At 42.1% G+C, this 21,039-nt stretch overlaps 1 protein-coding gene across 13 annotated transcripts in view; it reads right to left on the bottom strand.

Annotated features, from left to right (window-relative positions):
- MTSS1 (MTSS I-BAR domain containing 1) overlaps positions 1 to 21,039 on the bottom strand; it is a 118,439-nt gene that overhangs the window by 13,955 nt on the left and 83,445 nt on the right. For 7 of the 13 annotated variants that reach the window (XM_042870323.1, XM_042870317.1, XM_042870313.1 and 4 more), the window contains 8 exons: positions 19,264 to 19,348; positions 17,927 to 18,018; positions 16,180 to 16,254; positions 10,704 to 10,715; positions 5,416 to 5,573; positions 3,882 to 3,989; positions 2,861 to 2,958; positions 659 to 869 (listed from right to left, as the gene is read on the bottom strand). In XM_042870323.1, the coding sequence (XP_042726257.1) occupies positions 659 to 869; positions 2,861 to 2,958; positions 3,882 to 3,989; positions 5,416 to 5,573; positions 10,704 to 10,715; positions 16,180 to 16,254; positions 17,927 to 18,018; positions 19,264 to 19,348 (839 nt within the window). The remainder of the gene's footprint in view (positions 1 to 658; positions 870 to 2,860; positions 2,959 to 3,881; positions 3,990 to 5,415; positions 5,574 to 10,703; positions 10,716 to 16,179; positions 16,255 to 17,926; positions 18,019 to 19,263; positions 19,349 to 21,039) is intronic. The other 6 variants (XM_042870328.1, XM_042870318.1, XM_042870321.1 and 3 more) reach the window with 3 other exon arrangements.

Below are 21,039 nucleotides of genomic sequence, written 5' to 3' on the forward strand. Positions count from 1 at the left end.
GCAGTGCTGTTGTTGATGATACCCTAAAAATTTCACTGGGAGAGCTACCTGCTGAATGTAAGCCTATCCACAGAAAGGGATGTCATCAAAAATGACAAAACTAAAGCCTCCTATGATGTCGAGTATTCCAGGCCCTTTGTAGGGGCCCATTTGGTGGGAATAAAAACAGTATCCTTGTTGTCAAAGCCACCATTGTATTGATACAATGGCTGTCAGAAGGCTGTTCTGGCACTAATGTTCGTCCATTAAAAAATAAACAGCCATCAGATACTAACAAGTTGCAATCGGCGTAGGATATTAATTGGTAACCTCAGTGGGTAAAGTGAGTATTTACTCCTTCCTGCAGAGGGATTTCTTATTCTTTCTCCTCTGTACCCATCTGAAAGTTAGGCATCCAAGCTCCCTTCAGGGCCAGAGCAAAAACCGCATCCCCTGAGAGCGACTCATGCCCTTCTTCACTGCCAGCTGCAACAGCAGTACATATCACTCACAGAGGCCCAACTTTTAGATGGATGAAGTGCAGTCAGACAAATCCTCAGGGATTAATCTGACTTCAAGGTACCCCAAAATTACATCATATCCTTTTGTGAAAGGTGAGCCAAGCAACGGAGTCCAGCTCACAGTCAGTTTTTTTTGTTGTTCTCATGCTTGCACGTACCTGGTTAGGTGCTTCTGGTGGCATAGGGGATGGCGATTTGGACTGGAAAGCATCCTGGGACATGAATCCAGAATCATGGGAGGACACACTGGACAGCCTCATGGGTGCCTGCTGAGGCAGATTGGAGCTGCGATAGCGATAGTGTGAACTAGGTGAGTGCGAGTGCGAGCCACTGGACCGGGAATCACTACTGTTAACGCTGTTCAGACTGCTGTGAGAGACAAAAGGAACAGAGAAAGGAAAGGGGAGAGGAAAAGACACAAGGGTGGGGTGGGGAGAGACCCATATACAGTACAATTAACATTCCACATGTCTCTAGCAACAGGCAGCATAAACCGGAAAAGAAAAAATGTTGACAAAATAAATTTAAATATAAATATATATATATATATATATATGCACATATATATCAGTAAAGAACCATAAGCAGCTGCAGTATCCCTTGTGACCAGAGAGAAAATGGCATTTTACCTGGAATTTCACTTAAATAACATTCCGTAACCACTAGCAGTTCAAGTTAGGTTATGGATGAAGGGGTGTTACACGCCTTCTGGCCTTTACACTTATGAGCAAACAAGCTTGCTGACAGCTCTCTTCTACTGCACCACAGACCAAATTTTCAGAGAAATCTGTAGCAGAGGGTCCAAAGGCATCATGGTTCATCTACAAGTCTGCATCCTGACATGCAGTTTTTGGGTCAGCCAGCAGCCAGCATATGAGACTTTTGACAGCATTACCAAAACCTCATATTCAGAGTGTCTGAGACAAGTTTCTCTCACATGAATGCTTTCTATTGGGAATAAAAGCAGGTGATAGTTTATTCGGTGAAGTCCTGTCTCCAGATATGCAGCTTTAAGAAAGACCATCAAAAAATTAATAATCCAAATTAATATCCATTAAAAATAAGACACCAAAAAAACATTTCAACCAAGAAGATTGATTTTTAGTCTTCAGTACTCACGAAGAACAGCAGTGTCAGTCAGAACAGCCAGTCAAAACGTGGGAGCAGCTGAAGTTTCTTTCTGGGGTGGCTAAGCAGGACTAGCAGGATGCATCAGTCTGAAGGCATTTTCCTATCCTCACTGACAGGCATCCACTGCCTAGCTAAGGAGATGGCTCTGAACTATACATGGGCCAGCACTGCATTGCACCTGACCATAAATCCCACATACACATAAGATGGACAAGTCAGCCAGCAGCACAGGAAGAGGAGCTCTGCTGTATTTTATCCATACACAGTAGTGCCTATGTAGGTTTTACCGCATAAAATTAGGTTGATTAGGAACAGATGATGGATTTTCAGCCATTTTCTTTGATAGCTTCAGGATATTGCATCTATAAGCCTGTGCTCATTGCTTTAAATATGCATGTTTTCATATATATAAAAGTATTGCAGGATTTTTTTATATATATCTGCATGCAGAGACAAGTAGATACATAAAAGAAGTCGCGTTCACTTGCTCTGACATGCTATAGGTAACTTTGCTCATACACAGGGAACCTGTAGTACATTATTCATAAAGCAAACTAAAAGGTAATCATTTGAGAGCAGCTACAAAGGTGTTGGAGCAGAATACACAATAGGATGTCTTCCTTTTCAATAAAAGGAAAGAGTAAATGTAGACGCTGGGTACAGGGGCAGCATGCTAATAAACTGTTTCATGACAGAAAACAGTTTTACAGAGAAAGCATAGACAGAACCCAGTGTTTCAACATATTTCAGGACAGTATTAGACAGCATTAAACAGTTTAAAAAAAAAAAAACTTGTATCAAAAAAGCATTCCCCTCTACCAGACTGACAGCGTAATTGCCAAGAATGTTTTTCCTTTTTTAAACAGTTAACTTACTGATTAGTAAGAGCTACTTAGAATAATCTAAAAAGTCATTATATGAAAAACAGAAAAGGAAATTATAAGCGAACAATCTCAGAGCTTAAATTAGTACAGTCTGCTCTTTGATCTGAAATGGCTTCAAGAGAACTGAATCAAAAGCATCGTCAAGTTGTCTTGAGCTTGAAAGTTGTTCAGTGATGCCCATCCTTTTTAGTATTCCCAGTCACATACTTACATGGATAAAGACCATAAGGGATTTATTTCATTAAGAGCTGTTGTTTAAGTATGAATACAAATCTACACCACAGTCTGAACCTGCATCTCTTTGCCCCCAAACAGGTTAAAATTTAATATTACCAGTCTACTTACCTGCAAACACTAGATTTTCTGGACATGGTGGTACTGGGAGAGGATGGAGGAGTCTGGTAAGACCAACTGTAATCAGAACCTTTCAAATCTAAAATTACCTGATGAAAGATAATCAACAGCATCAAAGACATGGAAATGTTTCTTCCTCTGTTAGCAGAAACCACTTGCTGTTCACACAACATTTGTCCCCACTGCAAGATTTCAGTACCAACTGACACATTTTTTTCTGCTAGAATTACACTGTGCATGTTACAGTTCCCACAGAGGACAGCCAACTCTCTGGGTTTCCAGAAACTACAGTTCTTTAACATTAGAACAGCTATCACAAAAAGAGAGTTCAGAAAGTGAGCAGAAAACATCTTCAAAAAGTAAACTGGAGTTTCATTTTATCCATATCTCAGACTACTGGTTTTCTTTTTCTCTTAAAAAAAAACCTGCAACAGCTTTAGTATTTAAAAACTCACATTAAAAAAAATTTGAAGATCCAATATCCGCCGGCAACAGAGCTTCCATCCTTTATACTGTCAGGTCAATGATAAGGCATGACAAGAAAACTGAGCTCAGCAGGGCTGACTTAAAAGATCCTTTTTGGAGTCATTTAACTGCAAACATTTTTCTATGCATTTTAATGACAGCTTGTAGTAATGTTCAATTGTTTGGCTCCATCAAGATATCTAATCTCAGCAATCTTGTAATCACACATAGGCAGGGATGTGGCAGGGTGAGGAGGTATCACCCATTCAATACCCTCAGCAGAAAACAGGCATTTTCATTCATTTTCATATATTTTCATAGATTTTTGCTAAGTACCATTTCACACTGGTCTCCCCAAATAGTTCAGGAGCACTTGGCTGGTACTTCAACTCCAATTTTTTAAAAGTTACTTAATGTTAAAAACTGCACTGCTGCAGAGAAGAATCTATGCAATGTAATGTTAAGCCACTCAGTGCTAGCAGTCAGTATTTCTCACAACACACAAAGAACTTAACAAGCTAAAAATAAAAACATCTTCCACACTAACCTGTTCACTTGAAGATGGCAACTTGTGTGGATCCATGGTGAGACTTTTCAAGTCATCGGATATGGTCTGTAAATGGGTTATTTCTCCCAGCATTGATATTTCTTCTTCCTGAAAAGACAAAAGAAGAAGTCTAATCACAGCCTCGGTTTTAAAAATTGGACCCACAACATAATGTACTTCTTTTTTCCAACGACCACAGGAATGCCCACTGGAGCTGCTTCTTCCTTATTGACTAAGCAATCACTGCTTATGAAAGAGAGCTGGAAACATTCATTTAGAGTTCTATGATTTAGACTGGATATAAAGTTTCTCACAGTAACGATGGTGAGGCACTGGCACAAGTCGCCCAGAGATGTGGAGGACGGCCCTGTCCTCGGAGACATTCAAGACCAGGCTGGCTGGGGCTCTGAGCAATCTGCTCTAGCTGTAGGCATTTCTGTTCACTGCAGGGGAGTCAGATCAGATGGCCCTTAATGATCCCTCCCAACTCTAATGATTGTATGACTCTTTTAAGATTGCTCTATGTTATGAGGCCCAGAAATCCTCTCATCAGTGAGATGATATCTCAGCCTTCTTTTTGTGACGATTCCAGAAAAAGAATGCCATTTTTGTGACATCTGTATTAATTTCTACTCTTCTCTGTACGCTCACTAATGGACCTTCAACTTCAAACTTGAAAATAGGAGCTAAACTCATACTTCTGCTAGCTTTTGGAAACTTTAAGATTAGGGCAATATACAGGTGTGGATCATTAGCACATCTATGATTCAGCCTAGCTCAAGATGTATCAACAGCTAGTTCAGAATATTCCAGCACCACAAATTACCACAGTATTGCTGTTGCTACTCTGGTGGCTAGACCTGGGCCCTCAGCCTGCAACTGACCTCCACCTGTTCAGGTATGTTTCCACCTCTCTCATCATGACTTTTTGTTGAGACAGATACTCCCTGTAAACAAACACTAGGAACAAAATTTTCCTAATACACTGAAGGCCCTTCAGAAATGCATCAATCTTGCAGAAAGCCACAAACGATTCATCGCTGGGCTTCAGACAACCTAAGATTAGGAAAATACACTGAAGCCCTTTCAATGAACTGAAAAAACTGTCACACAGGAGGAAAACAGCTGCCAGAAAACTGCATGAAAGCAGGCTGCAATCTGTCAGATAACATCACTGTAAGTACAGGGGAAGTCTTAAAACATTTATCAGAGCTAGTACTGGAGTAGGAATAAGGAAGGTTTATATTAAAATGTGATGATGAGAAAAAAAGCAATGGAAAAAACTGTTCATTGTCAATGTCTCAAATTCATCCGCAGAAGGAACTCAAGCTCTGCTAAGCATTAGCACCCACCATATCCCCATTAGTCTTCTTAGAGGCAACCTTCAGCTGCTGAATTACTCTATGTGCTTACAAGTAAGTGCCCAACTCCCACCATTTGCCAGCTAGAGATGCAGACTGAACTTTATCTTTCTAGAGGTTATTGGACATATCCCATTTGTGCACTGTACCAACTTTAAATGGAGAGCACTTACTATCACAGGCCGCAGCATCGAGATGAAAGTACAGAATCGACCACGCTCCTCGATGAGAGCTTTTCTGACAGCTTGCTTCTCAGTTTCTTCAAGCAGCAGGTACTTATCATTGACATCCTGCAGAGCACTGTCCAACTGGGGCTGAATGTCACCCCGTCCTGTATGCAGGAAACAATCAAGAACATGTTTTGTCATAACTGTGGATCTACATAAAAGAATAACTTACTTTCAGCCAGCACTGCTGCCAGATTGTGCTTTTGCAATTCAAGTCTCAACCAGCATTTTCCCTTAAATCAAATTAGTAAGGTTTCTTCCTCAATTATTTCATCGCATCTTTTTCCCTTTTGGATAGACTAGAAACCCATCTTAATTCAAGAGGTTTCAATAAGCCAAAGGTACCATTTCATGTAAGGACTTTCTCAAAGTGTTAGCTGAAGAAACCCTTCATAACATCCTTGCTGAAAATCAACGTCTTACCAATTGGGATGGTATTAATTACCAACCTTAGGTCTATTTCCCTTTCTTCCTACTTTTCTGCTTCTTAAGGTCTTAACGACAGTTTGTGGAGCCATTAAATGAGTGAATATATCTTCTAGATGAGATGTTAGAAACATGCCACTGATCACTGGATTCAAGTATTTTACACAAGCAACTGATAGAACAGCTTTCTTTATGCTAAATCCAGAACCTAAAAACTACCAACATATCAAACACACTGATGTTCAGTAACATCTGTGTTTGCCTATGAAAAAAATAATCTGATGTTTCACAATCAAAAAAGTTTCACTATTTTTACTACAGTCAACTAAAACCTTCTGAGACAGGTGAGCATCTTTTTCTGCATCAACCCCTTGCTCTGCAGCATGCCAAGAATTCATTCCACTAGTAAGGAAGAGCTGCTGCTCAGCCACTGTATCACTGTGCTAACACAGCTGTAGTCACAAGACCTTTTCATGCAGCTTATACCTCTAAATATTTTAAAGAACCTCAGTTGTGCAAACCTGTCTCAAACCTCCTACAACTAACAACACAAATTAACTATGCCAGGCACATTTCCATTTCACTGTTACTAAATACTGGGAAAACAACATTTAAAATGGTGAGTTGCAGCTACCCACAATCAACTCTAATGGACAATAACTGTTGTGCACGGACGATTTAGAACTATAAGCACAGAGAAGTCTCTTAATGTGTGCAGTACACAGTGTAGATGACTCACAGTGAGGGTTACAAAGGAAAACCTTTGCCTTATCATCATATGTATTGATGCACTATTCCAGAGAGAGATGAAGTCATCAGCTTCTTAGCGCTGCCATGCAGACAGAGCAGCAAGAAAGACAGCAGGAATGGAAGCAAAGAGAGTCGTGCTGCATTAGAGGCATTACAGACTGGACACATCCAAGTTTCCTCTGTTCCAAGCTAGACATAGCCTAGATAGCCACTCACAGAGCTCCTGAAACATGTCTTCAAAGAACTGTGCACAGAGCAATGACAGCACAGCCACCACCACAGCCACCTGGTACCAAAGTGCCAGAGTGAACACCCAGTGTCCAGTCCTCTAGATCTCCCTGACTGGTGCAGTGGGGTCATAAAATCAGTGGGAAGTAAGTAACTTTAAAAATAACATACTCTGACATTATGGTTACCTGCTTCTCATCTCAAAATTGACATATGTCAGAAACAATTTGGAAAAGAATTGAGTAGGTCTCTTAAAATCCTGGGCCTTCTCACCTGTCATCCTTAGGAAACAAATGGGGCCCTTCTGACTGAAGACTATTTTGCACATTTCAGGCCCTTTCTCATACTCTTCCATGCAACCAGATGCAATGACTGTACTTCTCTGGAGCTGTTCTTTCAAACTCCTTATGAAAATCAGATCTACATTCATGCTCAGAACCTTACTTTGAGAGCTGCCTACAAGTAACAACAGGTGAAATAAGTTCATCTTTTCTAAACGTACTGCTGGTCCACTTGCGTGGATGCATTCAATGAAAAACACATTGGTTGCTAACTAAACCAATGCACTCATCAGCTCAGCTCTGCAGAACTGCTGTACAGGTTCAGCTGTTTCACCAGATCATCATGCACTCAACATTGGAAACTCTGTTAAATGCATCTGACTGCACTGGTGAGAATACACACATTCAGGAAGCAACTAGATGCCATCGACAAAATGGGCTCAAGTAGAGTGAATCTGGATAATCTACTTGGACCTCACAGAGCCATGTCCTGGCACAGTGCAACAGAGCACCCAAAACACAGGGCAAAAATAAACCTCATTTACACCTTTGCAACCTACTGAATTCAACACTGCTATTAGAATAATATCAAGCTGTGCACTACTACAGTGTGTGTATATGTACCTATGTATGTACGTTTATATGTATATAAAGTAGCTTTACAGCATCCTCTATAGCCCTGTGAAGTTTCTTGTTTATTCCTGCACACGAGTCAGGAAGCTGATGGACACAGCACCTCCTCCCAGATACTTTTAGGGAGGGCTCTCGGCACCTGCGTAGTCAGTGTGAACACTGAGGCTGTGGGGTATAATTCAGAGCAGGAAACAAGCTTAGGCGAATCACTGGGATGAGGCCCTGAAGTCAGATGCTTACGTGGCATCAATACATCTCTTTCTTGATGTATCCAAGCAATTATTTTTTAGGTACAGAAAAGCTTTATTAACATCCTTTGAAAGCTCCATAATGCAGTCATCAATCTAGCAAGCCTTTAGAAATCAGACATAACTCTTCCCACTCTCTGCATCTCCAGCTGCCTGCCACAGCACTCAAGCAGCTCAGGAATTTGAGGGATGACATCTCTGCCCAATGCAATCAGTTTCCTTGCTAAGCAGCCTAGATCAGAGTCCCTCGACAGCACAACTACACCTCGAAGACACCCACCAAGGATGTAAGGGTCAGCAGCTCTCTGCCCCTCTGCCACTTCAGCTCTCCTTAAGTCTGACTCCACCACTCATCTCAGAAGGGAACATGGAGCACTGGAAGACAGTGCGCTTTTTCCCCATTGAATTATGAGCAGAAGGTCATCTGACCATGGTGTCTGCGACAACCAATGGCACTATTTCTGCCTGTGGACATGAGGCACACTTTCACAAGCTACACCAGCAATCAATTATTCTCTCTAGCCCACATTCAATGGGCTTTAGGTTACCCATTTGGAAATGTTCCCAACCAATATAACTACCATAATGACAGAAAACAGTTCCAGAGCACTATCATCACTCAGCAGCAGGAAAGGTGCTCCTGAAATGAGGTGGAGGACCTCCTGGAGACAGGTTGGAATGACTCACCGAAACCAATCAGCATTAGAAATGGTCAAAACACCAAGTGTAGTGACAGGTCTGAACTGCAGTCAGCTAGAAATGAGCATGATGGCAGAGGGCTCTGCAAAAAACACCCACATGCATTCAGGGTAATGAGTCAACAGTCTGAAAAGGGAGGAGAAATTCATATCCCCCCTCTCTCAAACGGGAGTTGTAGAGAGGAACGGAAATGCGGGATCAGAAGTTGAGAACTGACTTCCATCACGCCAGGAAGGAAAGCACTGTGATTCATGGCTTGACATGGGTAACAGCCACTGAGCTGCAAAGAGTGAACTGCTTCTTGTCATTATTATCAGGATCCACCGCTGCTCCAAGGACAGTCTTAACATGTTACCGTCAGAGCAGCTGCTTCACATCACTAGCACAATGTGCAAGAGCTGTAAAGGAGTGACATACTTTAAAAGATCAGTTTTAGTGACCTGTGCAAATCACTGCTAAAGGCCTCATGCACCTTCTCAACCCCTGTTTGAAAAGAACTTCAGTAAAAAGTATTCAGCAGAAGAAAAAAAGCTAAAGCTGATTTTCAACTCTATTTCATGCTTACACTTTTTAAGAGAACTTAAATAAGCAAAACTGTCAGCAACAACAAAGGAAAACAATGTTGTTGTTTTTTTTAATGCTCTAAGAGCAAATGCGAATGCTAATGCTGCTACTGATGGAGTAGATAATACAGTAAATACCGGTACGATTACTGTTTTCTATATTCTCACTTAAAAGGCTGCTCCCTCTCACATTTTCCAGGTGTCTGCAGAGCACTTGAATATTCAGAATAGACCTTTTGCAGAATTTACACTACAACACAATGCTGGGTGCACCTGTACCAGTGCAAAGCAGAAAGGGCTCAAATCACTCACCCCCACATCACGGGAGCATACCTGCTTCATCTGCCAGGCACAACAACCCTCTAAGCCCTGCACAGTAAGCCTTACATGTACACTAATGTACACTAACTTGGATCTAGACTGCAAGCATAAGAATTCTGCATCCTTAAGAAAGAAAGGTGGAAAACCTCACTGCTGCAGTTAGATCCAAGTCTCTCTGGTGGCTACTGGAGTTCCCAACGAGCTGCTAATGTTCAAAAGTGTTAAGCTGCACCTTTAAAGAGAAGTTCCAAGTTACCAAAAGAAACTTGCAGGCTGAATCACAAACCAGGGAAAACACAACGTGCGGTTTCAAGGGAGAGTGCAAGCAGCAGGCAGCAGTGCCCAGCTCCAGAAGCCCATGGAGTCATCCCAGTTTGAGTCTCCTGATCAAATCAAGCCAGGCTTCTCCAAGGGCAGTGTTAAATATCTACATCATTATGCCTTCAAGTGGAGGAATGACTTTCATCTCCCAGATTCAGAAGCACCAAGTTTCATTTGCAAGAGAATCTCAAGGCAACCACATTAAATTTGCAATACAAAAACTGAAACAGCACTCCAACATAAACGGATTTGAGATGTGATCAAGCAGCAAAGGAGGAAACAATTGTGAGGTTGATTTCCACCCCTTCCCTAGCATGAAGTTTTATGCTATTTCTTAGCTACCAGTTAAGAAAGGTGCATGCGATTTTTGGGAAAAATAGGGGACTTGGATCACAGGTTTAAAAAAAAACAAACAACAGTAAGGACTTAAAGCTCTAGACTTTAAAAGTCATATTAGCAATAAGATATTCAATTATTTGAACATCACCTTTACCACACGTCTATTCCATTTAACTTCTCTCACGACTATGGTATCACTTATCAGTCCATGATAACCCCTTTCTGATTGTCTTCTTTTACAGCATTCCAATTAAATGCCAAAAGAAGAAACAAATCACAAGAAGGTTTGGTTGTTAAGATTAGGCGGTATTTTAATTTCATTAGAAATTAAAGTCTAGGCAGTTAGTGGAGACCAGACACCATAAAGAGTCCACAGCAAGGGCTACAATAAACCAGCCACCAGGGTTACAGCATGGCAGACTTACCCAGAGCCTCAGCTGTCAGGCAGGTGCGCATGGTGAGAAATTGCAGGACACAAAATTGACACAGAAAGGAAAATAAAAAAAGTCAAACTGGTATACCAGCAATCCTAGAGTTCAGACATTATCATCTGCTCCAAGACAAGAGAGCCAGTGGTTTGGGCTACACTATTTTGACTTCTGCTGCTGCTGATAAAGAGAAATGCGTTAGCTTTGCTTCCTGATGAGCTGTCGTGAATTAAACTCCCGGTTATTTATCGTATGGTTTTACTTCAAGAGATTTAAATTAGTTTAGGAACTTTGTTTAGCTTGCAGATTTCTTGGCTGAGAACATGGCAACCCATGCTTCAGCAGGAGGGCAGCTGTCAAACACCAGTCAGGCCATGAAGGGGAGCAAAGCACAAACCCTCACACAGAACCTGGCAACTCGCACATCTTGAGGTGGTGCTGCATTACTCAACACAGTTCTTCTTGACGACCTCTACAGCAATTACGTTGATAGACTGCTAATGAAGTGAAAAACTAATTGCTGATACAACGTGGACAAACATCAAGAAAATTAAGCATAGTACCATTTCAATTAACAAAAGATATAGACAAAGTTTTGCAATAAACCTGGCCCGATGTCAGTGAGGAACTTTCAAGTGGCATTTGAAACTCAAGGAATGAAAATAAAGAGGCAAAGTAACACCTCTGGTCACTGATTTTTCTACATGTCCAACACGTCTTCACTGCATATTTATGAAGTAACGCTTACATTGTAAGACTGGGGAGGGCGAGGGGAGTAAAAGCAAACGAGAAGAAAACCCCTTCAGGCACGAAAGCCTCATCCACACAGGATTTCTTTCTCTGCAACAGCAAGGATAGTTTGCTCACTGCTTTTTCTCCTTCTGAGCACTATCCTACTGACCCCACAGGCCTGCTGACTGTCCTCCTGCCCTCACTGCAGGCACCATACCCTACTCCACTGGCTGAGGAAAACAAGGCCGTGTCCCGGTGGAGACAGGGTCTGCTCTGGGGCCCTCCCTCCCCAGGGTGCTGCACCAGGCAGGGCAAGTGTAATGCAAACAGAGTACAAACTGCTCCAATGGAAAAGTCACTGTTTGCTTTAGGAACTGAGATGTTCCTCGGTTACGCTGAAGTGCTTCATGGTTTTTAGTTAAGAGTCACAGGGTTTGCACAGTCATCCTTGAGAACAGCAAAAGGACATTACAAAGACTAGAATGTAACACAAAAACAGCCGCAAAGACTAACAGCACAAACACGTTGCCCTTGCTAATAGGGAGGAGGGAGAAGAAAAAGCACTTTTGACAGTATTACATCAGTAATCATCTCCTACTCTCTCAAATTCATTAGAGCTCTGGTAAGAATACTTTCACAAGCCGCTGAATAACTCAGAGGTACATGCTGGTTTGGATGCTCAACACAGAGGACACAAGGTAGTGCTGCACTGTAATTTAGAGACAAAACTCAGTCTTTACATTCATATGTGTTACATTAACCTTGCCATTTTATAGTTATTTATTTTATGTAATTCTTTTTCATAAATCCCCTTGGATTTAAATGTTTTCCTCAAAGCCTGCAAGCAGGATGACGTGAAGAACCTGAAAATGAAACCTACCAGATAAATCTGCCCTAACGATAGAAGTGAACCTGTCCAGTTATCATTCTTGTCCAAGGTAAAAGAAATACAGAGAATTAAGCCAACATGCACTCTACATCTTACCCATGCATTTGTTATACTTTAAGTTAGTCGTTTGATCTAGACACTTCTTGTAAAAAAAGAAACTAGAACTCATGCATTTTGTTAACCTTTCAAAATGGTTACATGCAGAGCCACAGCTGCTCTCTCTCCTCTGGGCTCAATATAACTTCAACAGCTTCTAGCTGCTATGCATCCACTTCTGAGGCCTCGACTCAGCAGAAACCTAAACATGGCATTTATTGCAAATATATACATAATTATTCTGCTGACTCAGATTAGCTGGGCTGACTTCTGATTCCAACGTTTGCCTGAAAATAAAGAGCAATATAAGAAATGTATGCAGTTCCACACACTGTATAGAGTTGTCTGTTTAGATGAGAGTTGATTTCAGCGCTGGGCTGGACAACAGGTGGCCACATTGCCTTGGGAAGGAAAGGATGCACTGTGGGGAGCATGACAACATGTGCAGAGACTGCAGGGACCTGGCGGGTGCACCAGGAGCCCATTCAGGCTACATAAGGTTTTATTTTTCTTTATAGTGAAAGACAACAACAACAACAAATGAGCTCTGCAAGGTCTTTGAAGACGCCAACACCTTCATTTACACATGGATTTGTCATTTCATCAGATATATTCCAACAAGGAACCCAACATCACTTTGTTTTGTTTGGAAAGCTTGGTGTTTTCCTCATTACGTCAAGCTTTGGAAATACCTTTACTGCAATTAACGCAACTGCTGTGCAAACAGAATTTCTGATAAATGCTTTCAAACACCAGGCCTGAACTTTCAACGTGGCTGCATGGAACCAGAACAGAGAGACCATGAAGAAGCCAGAGAGCAGGTAAACCCAAATGCACTCAGCCTCTTATTGCCAAGGTGCCCAACACACAGAGATCCTGCCAGGACAAGCCACGCAGCCCTGATTCTCTCCCAGAGATCTGTAAGATGCAGGCAAGGACAAGGAGCTCTATGCATGCAGGGAAGGAGACTGCAGGGAGAAGACACTGCTGCCACAACAGGCATGAGGAAAGCACAGGGTTAATCTCAGCTCCTACATCTGTAGCTGCCCAGAGCAGAAGAGAACCCTTTTTGCATCCAGTCACAACCGAAAAAGCCTCAAAGACATTTTTAGCATGCACAGTATTTTAAGCAAATCCACAATTCAGCAAACATCTCACTTGCCCACAGTCACAAAGGGCGCTCAAAAATACTCTTCCAAGCACTGGGAAGGGAACAAATTTGTTGTTTTAGAGTTCCCATGGGCAAGCCAATGACCTTACAAAAAAAACCCGAAAGGGACAGGTCCTGCTTGAGGAAGAAGAGAACAACAACAAAGTCCACACAGCGAGGAGACAGAGCTGCCAGCACAGAGGACATCCACGCACTGAGCCATGCGCCTGCCAAGATGGTTTCACCTGAGAGGTCCCCTGCCCATAGTTAAAACTCCATTTGTGACCTAAAACAAACTCCTACAGCTTTATCATTTCATAAACAAACCCCTTCTAGACTATGTTTGTGCCTCAGTGGCAGTAGGAGCAACATGTTCCACAGCTCAGCACGTTGAACAAACCTGCCAGGGTGGTGGGACACACAGAGAAATTTGCACAACATTTCACAGTGCACTCAGACCAGTACCATATTCCTTCAAGGTAGGGATAGAAAAGGCAAAGAGGGGAAAATAAACTTGGTTTTTTGGTCTTCCACATTCAGCTGCGCAGGGAGCCCGTGGGGCAGCAGGTTGGGGCATCATCACACCTCTCTGAACCTTAACATCTCCCTGCTTCTCTCCTCCTCAGGGCTATGAGAACAGCCATTTACAACTTGCAGCTTCCCAGGATTATGGCAGATCCTCCTTGCCCTTGCACTGGCTTCCTGGAAGCCTCCATTGCTTCTATCTTCCTCATATGCTGTCCCCTGTGATCAGCTCTAACCCAGCCTCAGCCCACCTGGGCTGAGGATCTGGACCCAAACACCTCCTGTGGACAGAAGTTCTGAGGGATACAGTATGGAAATACAGAGGGTTCAGTAACAGCATCAACAGCATCTCACAGCATAGGAAAATTAAGCCAAAGACTGACATTTTAAAAAATAGGCATTTCAATCATAGCACAGCTGCTATAAAAGTGACAGCAAAATGAGAGCTGTTCCACTCTCTGTTCAAAAATATTTAACTCTGAAGGAGGACAAGATACTTGGGCACTGACCTCCTCTTCACCAGGCACAGCACACATTTCTGGAGGGACAGAAGAACCTAGGAAGTGCTGTTTCCTTCTCCAAGAATGCAGACAGCTTTACTCTACCAACTAGGTTAAACAGGGGATGGAGCTAGGAACTGTCAGCTCATGGAACTGGTTCAAAAAACAGTTCCTTCTCTCCACATCAGAAGCATACTTTTCTCAGTTCTCACCTGTCACGTGTTGAGGGGTTGCTCCTACCACACAGGGACAACAAGAGTGATGAAACTAGAAAAGGGTAAAGAAAGGAAAAGAAAGGAAAAGAAAGGGAAGGAATATCACAGACCCTCTAAAGCTGTGGGTCTGTAGTCAGACAATTCAGCACACAAAACGAGAAACAAGGTTACACATCACCCAAAAATAAAACCACAAAAATCACATCCCCCTGAAGATGACCAATCTGATTTAGACCACTGAACTTTTCTATAGACAGACACACAGAGCATGCTGAGGTACATTCTGGCTTCCAACTTTTTCCTTCCACTTCCTCTACACAGACAGCTAAAATTCACAAGTTTTCCAGTCTTGTGGCTCCCTGCTAACATTATTATTGACTCACCTATTAGGAAGGACAGTTAGAGACAGCTCACCTACTCTGGTTAATGCATGAAAAGACCTAAACTCACACAGTTAAATAAGTTGGTATAACTCCCACCCCAGTATTTGCTTAGCTCATCTCTGCTGGCAGTTTTCAGGCAGGAGGGCTGGCACAAGTCACAACCTGCAGGCTGAGAGCTGTTCAAAGCACATTTCCTTTCCCATGCCAGGAAAGGGAACAAGAAAGTCTGCTTCTGCAGAAGCTCCATGTCATTTTTACAGAGCCTGGTGAGGCTTGCACCTTGCTGAGTGAAGCCCTCAGCAATGGCAGCACTGCAGGCATCAAGGTGATGCATGTTTCAGCTAATGTGATGATGTAACTCCTATGGCAAGATGGTGGTGAGAGAGCAGTAAGAGCAAAAGACTCAGCTAAGACAGACTGCCTTTGTGGAAAACTCCCTCTCTTTTCTTACTCATCTTTAGTTTTCTATGGTTGCCAAGTACCCCCCTGACAACAGCCCGTACCACCTTCTCACGGTCTGAGGAATAATGCAAGATGTAGGAGATTATAGGCTGCTAAAAAAAAAAAAAAAAAAAAGGTGGTGGAAAGGAAGAACAGTAAGAAGAACACTAAGAAATGTTAATAGCTACAGAACATTTACATAATGGCATTTTTATATTATTCCAAAAGATTCCAGAAAATTTTACAGGTATCTGCACAAGTCACGTTCCAATGTCAATGTTCTCAACAGGAGTAAGTTTGCAGCTCTATTTTAAAACATGATTGACTTTGTACAAACAGGTTTAAGGCTTTTGTGTAAGAACAGTAGAGAGCAGTTTCAGAATATGATTTAAATGACATATAGTAATTGTACCCTGGTGTTCAAGTACATACCAGGAATACATTCCAGAGGGCTGCATTATTACAACAGAGTCCTACTGCTGCTCAATCTTTGTCAGTGAGCTCAGCACAGAGGTTAACAGTACATGTATAGAGCAAGTTACCTTTCTTTGCTTTCTTCTGTAGCTTCAGTGTATCAGACGATTTCTTTTTTATCTCTTGGCGGGCTTTTTTGTACTCTAAAAAAACACAGTCTCTGTATCAACACATTTGATGTTAAAATGGATGCTTTTCACAGAAAAGGCTATATTTGTGATATCAGATCACAGATTTCAGGAGGATAGCTAGTATTAATCAAAGCAGCTCAAAACTTGCATTTTGCAGTGCCAATATGTTTGGCTTAATATAACATTTCAGGGTGTGCATACATTCACATAGCAAATCTTTCTGAAACAAACAAAACCTTTACAGAAATAACAACTGAGAACACGGTACAAAATTAGAGTGCTTTTCAGTTCAGACACTCATTCTCTCTCAGGAATGGAAAACAGAGATGACAACTTTCTCAAAACATCTGTGTTCAAAAACAAGTATCCAAAAGGGCAAGGCAGAAAACATCCTACAATCTCTACACAGAATGAAAGTCAGGCAGAGGGAGAAGGTGCTGAAACATGGCCCGAGGGTCACTGCCAGCTCTTCCTCATGAAGTAGAGCACACTGTTGCTGTCCTCATTTTCAGATGAGCTGCAAACCCTAGAAGAATTAAAATCCCAGAAGAAAATATTCCATCGCTAGTCCAGGCCCACTACAGGTACCAGATCTGAAAACTGATACTTAAAAAGATAAATGGCATGTATGCATATATTTACATACATATGCATTCTAACAAAGGTGGTCAATGCTACTACTCTTCTGTAGGTGGAAAAACAGAAGCAGGTACAGGAACTTTACAAGTTCCAACTGCACCCCCAGCACCCAAGTCTACACACTAATCCCCAGTCTCACTGCTGCTTTGGTGAGTCACCCCCACTTGCAGGATCTCAAGCGATTCTTCCCTCCTACTCACTCCCTCCTTAACACTTTGGGGCACAAGCTAGCGATTTCTTCAAGTGCTACTGATATAACTGCTTCTATTTGACCACAGTAAGAGTGGAACAAGAAGTAAATCCTCTTCAAAGGGCTGAGCAAGCTCCCTCCCATCAGTTTTCCTGTCCCCATGACAAATCACGGTAATGCTGCTTCTTTAAGGCATAGTCAAACTCTTTCATTTCCAAGACTGCAGCCTGCTTTCAGCGCTTGTGTTAGAAGACCATCGATCCCTTGTACAAGTTTTGAGAAGCCAAAGATGTCTACCAACACACTCCTGCTGTGCAGTATACCACAGCCTCCTGCTCATTCCCCCAGGAAAGCCTCTGGAGTGGTACCCAGCACTGCAGTTCTGAGCACCTCGTGTCCAATGGCACAGCTTTCTAATTCCCCGGGTGCACATTTCTGGATTGCAGCAGATAAAAAGTAACGACGCTGAATGTTTTACAGGGCTATGGCTGAGACATAACACCATCTTACAGTTAGCTTTTAATGACACCCATGGGCCTCTGAGAGATAGATGTGGAATCCCCGATCCTCAGCACTGCCACACAACATGCAGCAGGAGTGGCTAACAGTTAAACCTAGCTACTGCTACCAGTGTAAAAAAACAACCCATCCTTTGCAGTCCTAAAAAATTAAACGCCAAAATGTACAAGTAAGGGTTAAAACTGGTAAGGCATTTTGGAAGGAATGTTTTAGAAGAGAAAAGCTGCTATACATATCCAAGCACATCATTCAGATTCCCACTACAAACATAAAAAGAGGGAGAAAAACTGGTATTACAATCTTACTCCTATTAAAAAATTCTTCCTCTGTAACTACCTTTTGCATGGTCTTTATCCAGTTGATTGGCCACTTTCTTCCACTCTTCCATCTGTTCTTGAAGTGGGTTTATCAGACAGTCAATTAAAGCACTAATTTTGTTGAAAAAACACAAAGAGCAATCAAATCCTGCAGATGCCCTTATTCTTACAGAGACAGCCAAGGTCAATACTGGAGTATTTTTACTTTTGCTGTGACAGCTACCAGTGTCACGCTGTAAACACCAGAACATAAAAATGTTTAAGCTGAAGAAAGCAAAAGGACTGGATTAAAAAGAATCCACATTACAAGATAACCAGAATTACTGTGCAGAAGTTCAGGACAATGAGGAACAGAGCGAAAAACACAGAAGCAATCTGAAATGGGGCAATGGAAACATTTAGATGCTGCTCATCTGTCACAAACAATGCAGTCTGAATGGATACCCCCAACACTGACAAGTTTCATGCAGCCATGGTGATTGTAAAATCAAATAGCATGTGTATATCCACAGGAAGACAGAGCAGCTATAGAAGGAAACAAAATCCTGTCCACCCGTGTGCCTCACCTCTTGCAGCAGAACCACTGGTACAGCACTAGTGGTGCTTCCCTAGCTAATCACGCTGGGATCAAATTATTTAAGTAGCTAACTCTAGGGTAACTGCAGGCAGAAGTTCTCTCCTCAGCCAATTTTATAAATATCTTGATAAGGAAAACCCATTCCTAGTCATCAGGCAAGTGGTAAAGCAGCATATTAGTTCACCTCAGGTTAAATACATCTTTTTAAGTCTCTGGTTAAAAGAGCACGTGTGCAAACTGCTCTCTACTACAGAAGTAGGTTGTTTAAGTACAGCCCAGCTCACAGGTGAGTTCATCCTCTTCTGTTACCTCTACAGTCTAACTGCAAAAAGGGAATTAGGAAATCTGCCTTTTCTGTATTTTTTTGCTGAAAGTTTCTTTCTTGGCAGCAAACCTTTTGGGCTGTGAGGGAAGCAGCACCACATTTGTGGCTTCTTCAAAATCTAGTGAGAAAGTTTAAACATCTGAAACAAAGATAGGTTGGTCACACCAGCAGCCACCTGCTCAGCAGCGAGCAACAGTGGGAACTGGCAGCATTTAGAGCCCAGCCCGCAGAACATGCAGTGACATCCTGCCTTTCCCAGCTTCTTCAACACCTAGTGCACTGAGGGAGAGAAAATACATGCTGTTCTCAGTGACGGGGGCAGAGACGAGCTGGAGTGCCAATGCTGCTGCACAGCTTTTTGTGTTCCCTGCTGAAAGGGATGCCTGCAGTGCACGTGCAGTCTGAGAGCAAAGGAAGTGGAGTGTCGAGCTCTGGGCCAGGTGCAGCCACTCACCTGGAGAACTGTCGGAGTTTGGACTCTATACTCCTGTGCCTCATGCACATCCTGGTTAGAGCAGAGCCAATTTCTCTGGTGCCACCTGAAAAACAAAATACAAAGAAGATGAGACACTGACACAAATCCTCCCTGTGATGCAATCATGACATCACGTGCTGACTCTTCCAGAGCAACTGAAAAAACAGATTTGTAACAGCTATGAAATCGACTGGGCTGCATTAGCCAGGCAGTTCCCAGGGATATTTATCACCTTGGGAAGAGTTTAATTTTTGTTCATCCAGAGAATAGATTTGAACATTTAAGCAGACTAAAGCAGTTCTTCCCAACAGCTTTTCGTGCCATCAGACCTTACCACTGACAGAATAATTAAAAGAGAAGGGATTGAGATACCACGCTGGCAACAAACTGGGCACCCACAGCAAGATGGAATATTTTAGCACTGTTCCACATTGTGGAGATAAACTCAGGGAACTCAATACAGTTTCCCTCAGACCCAAAAGAATATATATCCAGTCCTACAAATTCCCTCATCTATCACAGACCCAACCATTAGCATTTCACACACCTGCATTCCCAGATCACACATTTTACTACCACATTGCCAGAAGATGGCACTATTTGTTCTATGCCCTCAGTCATCTCAGTTTATGACAACTGCACAGCAAGAACTACTTATTTTTATCAAGTCTTCCTCAATAGGTTTCCCTTTGAAAAGCATCCCTCCATTTCCCACTCAAACCAGCAATGCCAACTCTGAAAAGCATATCAAATTCAGCATTTTTTTTTGTCTTGGTTAGCATTAGTTTTGATAATTGCTTAGTCGCTATTTGCAAACAAAATCTACTGCTTTCAGGATACAGACACCAACATCTGTAAAAAGTGTTTTTCAAACTGCAATAACCTCTGGAACAGTCAAGGTAGCAGCATCTATTTAGAAGTCTAATTCGATTTTTAAAATAAACTCAGGCTTGTATTATACAGTAAAATATCTTTCTTAGGTTTTGCCCTTCTGTTGCTAAAAATGGCACAAGGGACAAATATTTTTCTAGAACAGAAACTTGCTAACTTTAACCATTTTATTTATTTATTTTTTTAAGCATGAAAACAGAAGTCACCATCTTCCCGCGTTCTTACTGAATTAAATCTCATGCCCACAAAATGGCTCTGGAACAAAGACAGTAACTGGAACAAATTGTGGCTATTTGGTATTTTCCATTGTCCTAAAAGATAAACAGAAAACCTTTTTTGCTACTAGCCCGGTTACTCGTGTTTTCTTTGTGTTTTGAAATATGGTTTGGTAACAGTGCAGAGCTGCAGGCTCACTGCGCCAGCCTGGCCCTATATCCTTCCAATGATGCTGCATGGGAAAGCACAAGCTGCCATACACAATGGTGCCCAAAAAACAGCATAGAAAAAACAAATGGAGAGAAAGCAACTGGAGGAACAGGACAATGTCTGCAATGAGAAGAGCATCTCTGTCCTGAAAGACGGGCATTATTCTGGAGACACAGGCACATCAATGGAACTTAGAAGCTAATGGGGCAGAACAACTGAGATGGAGCAAAATGAGCTGAGAAATGACCCCAGAACTCCCAGGGCCACAGGTAGAGCAATGCTCAATCAAGGTCAAGCAGGAGGCAGGAAGATTCATGCTGAAGAACTCGCTTAAGCCCTTTAATATGAAAGATTGACTAAGGTTAATTGACACTGCTTTCCTCAGCCCATTATATGAAAAAGGAAGAGTCATTTTAGAATAATAAACAGGAAATAAGG

The sequence above is a fragment of the Lagopus leucura genome, unplaced genomic scaffold (genome assembly GCF_019238085.1).
Source record: "Lagopus leucura isolate 7727_CA_CO unplaced genomic scaffold, USGS_WTPT01 Super-Scaffold_100002, whole genome shotgun sequence".
Taxonomy (NCBI): Eukaryota; Metazoa; Chordata; class Aves; order Galliformes; family Phasianidae; genus Lagopus; species Lagopus leucura.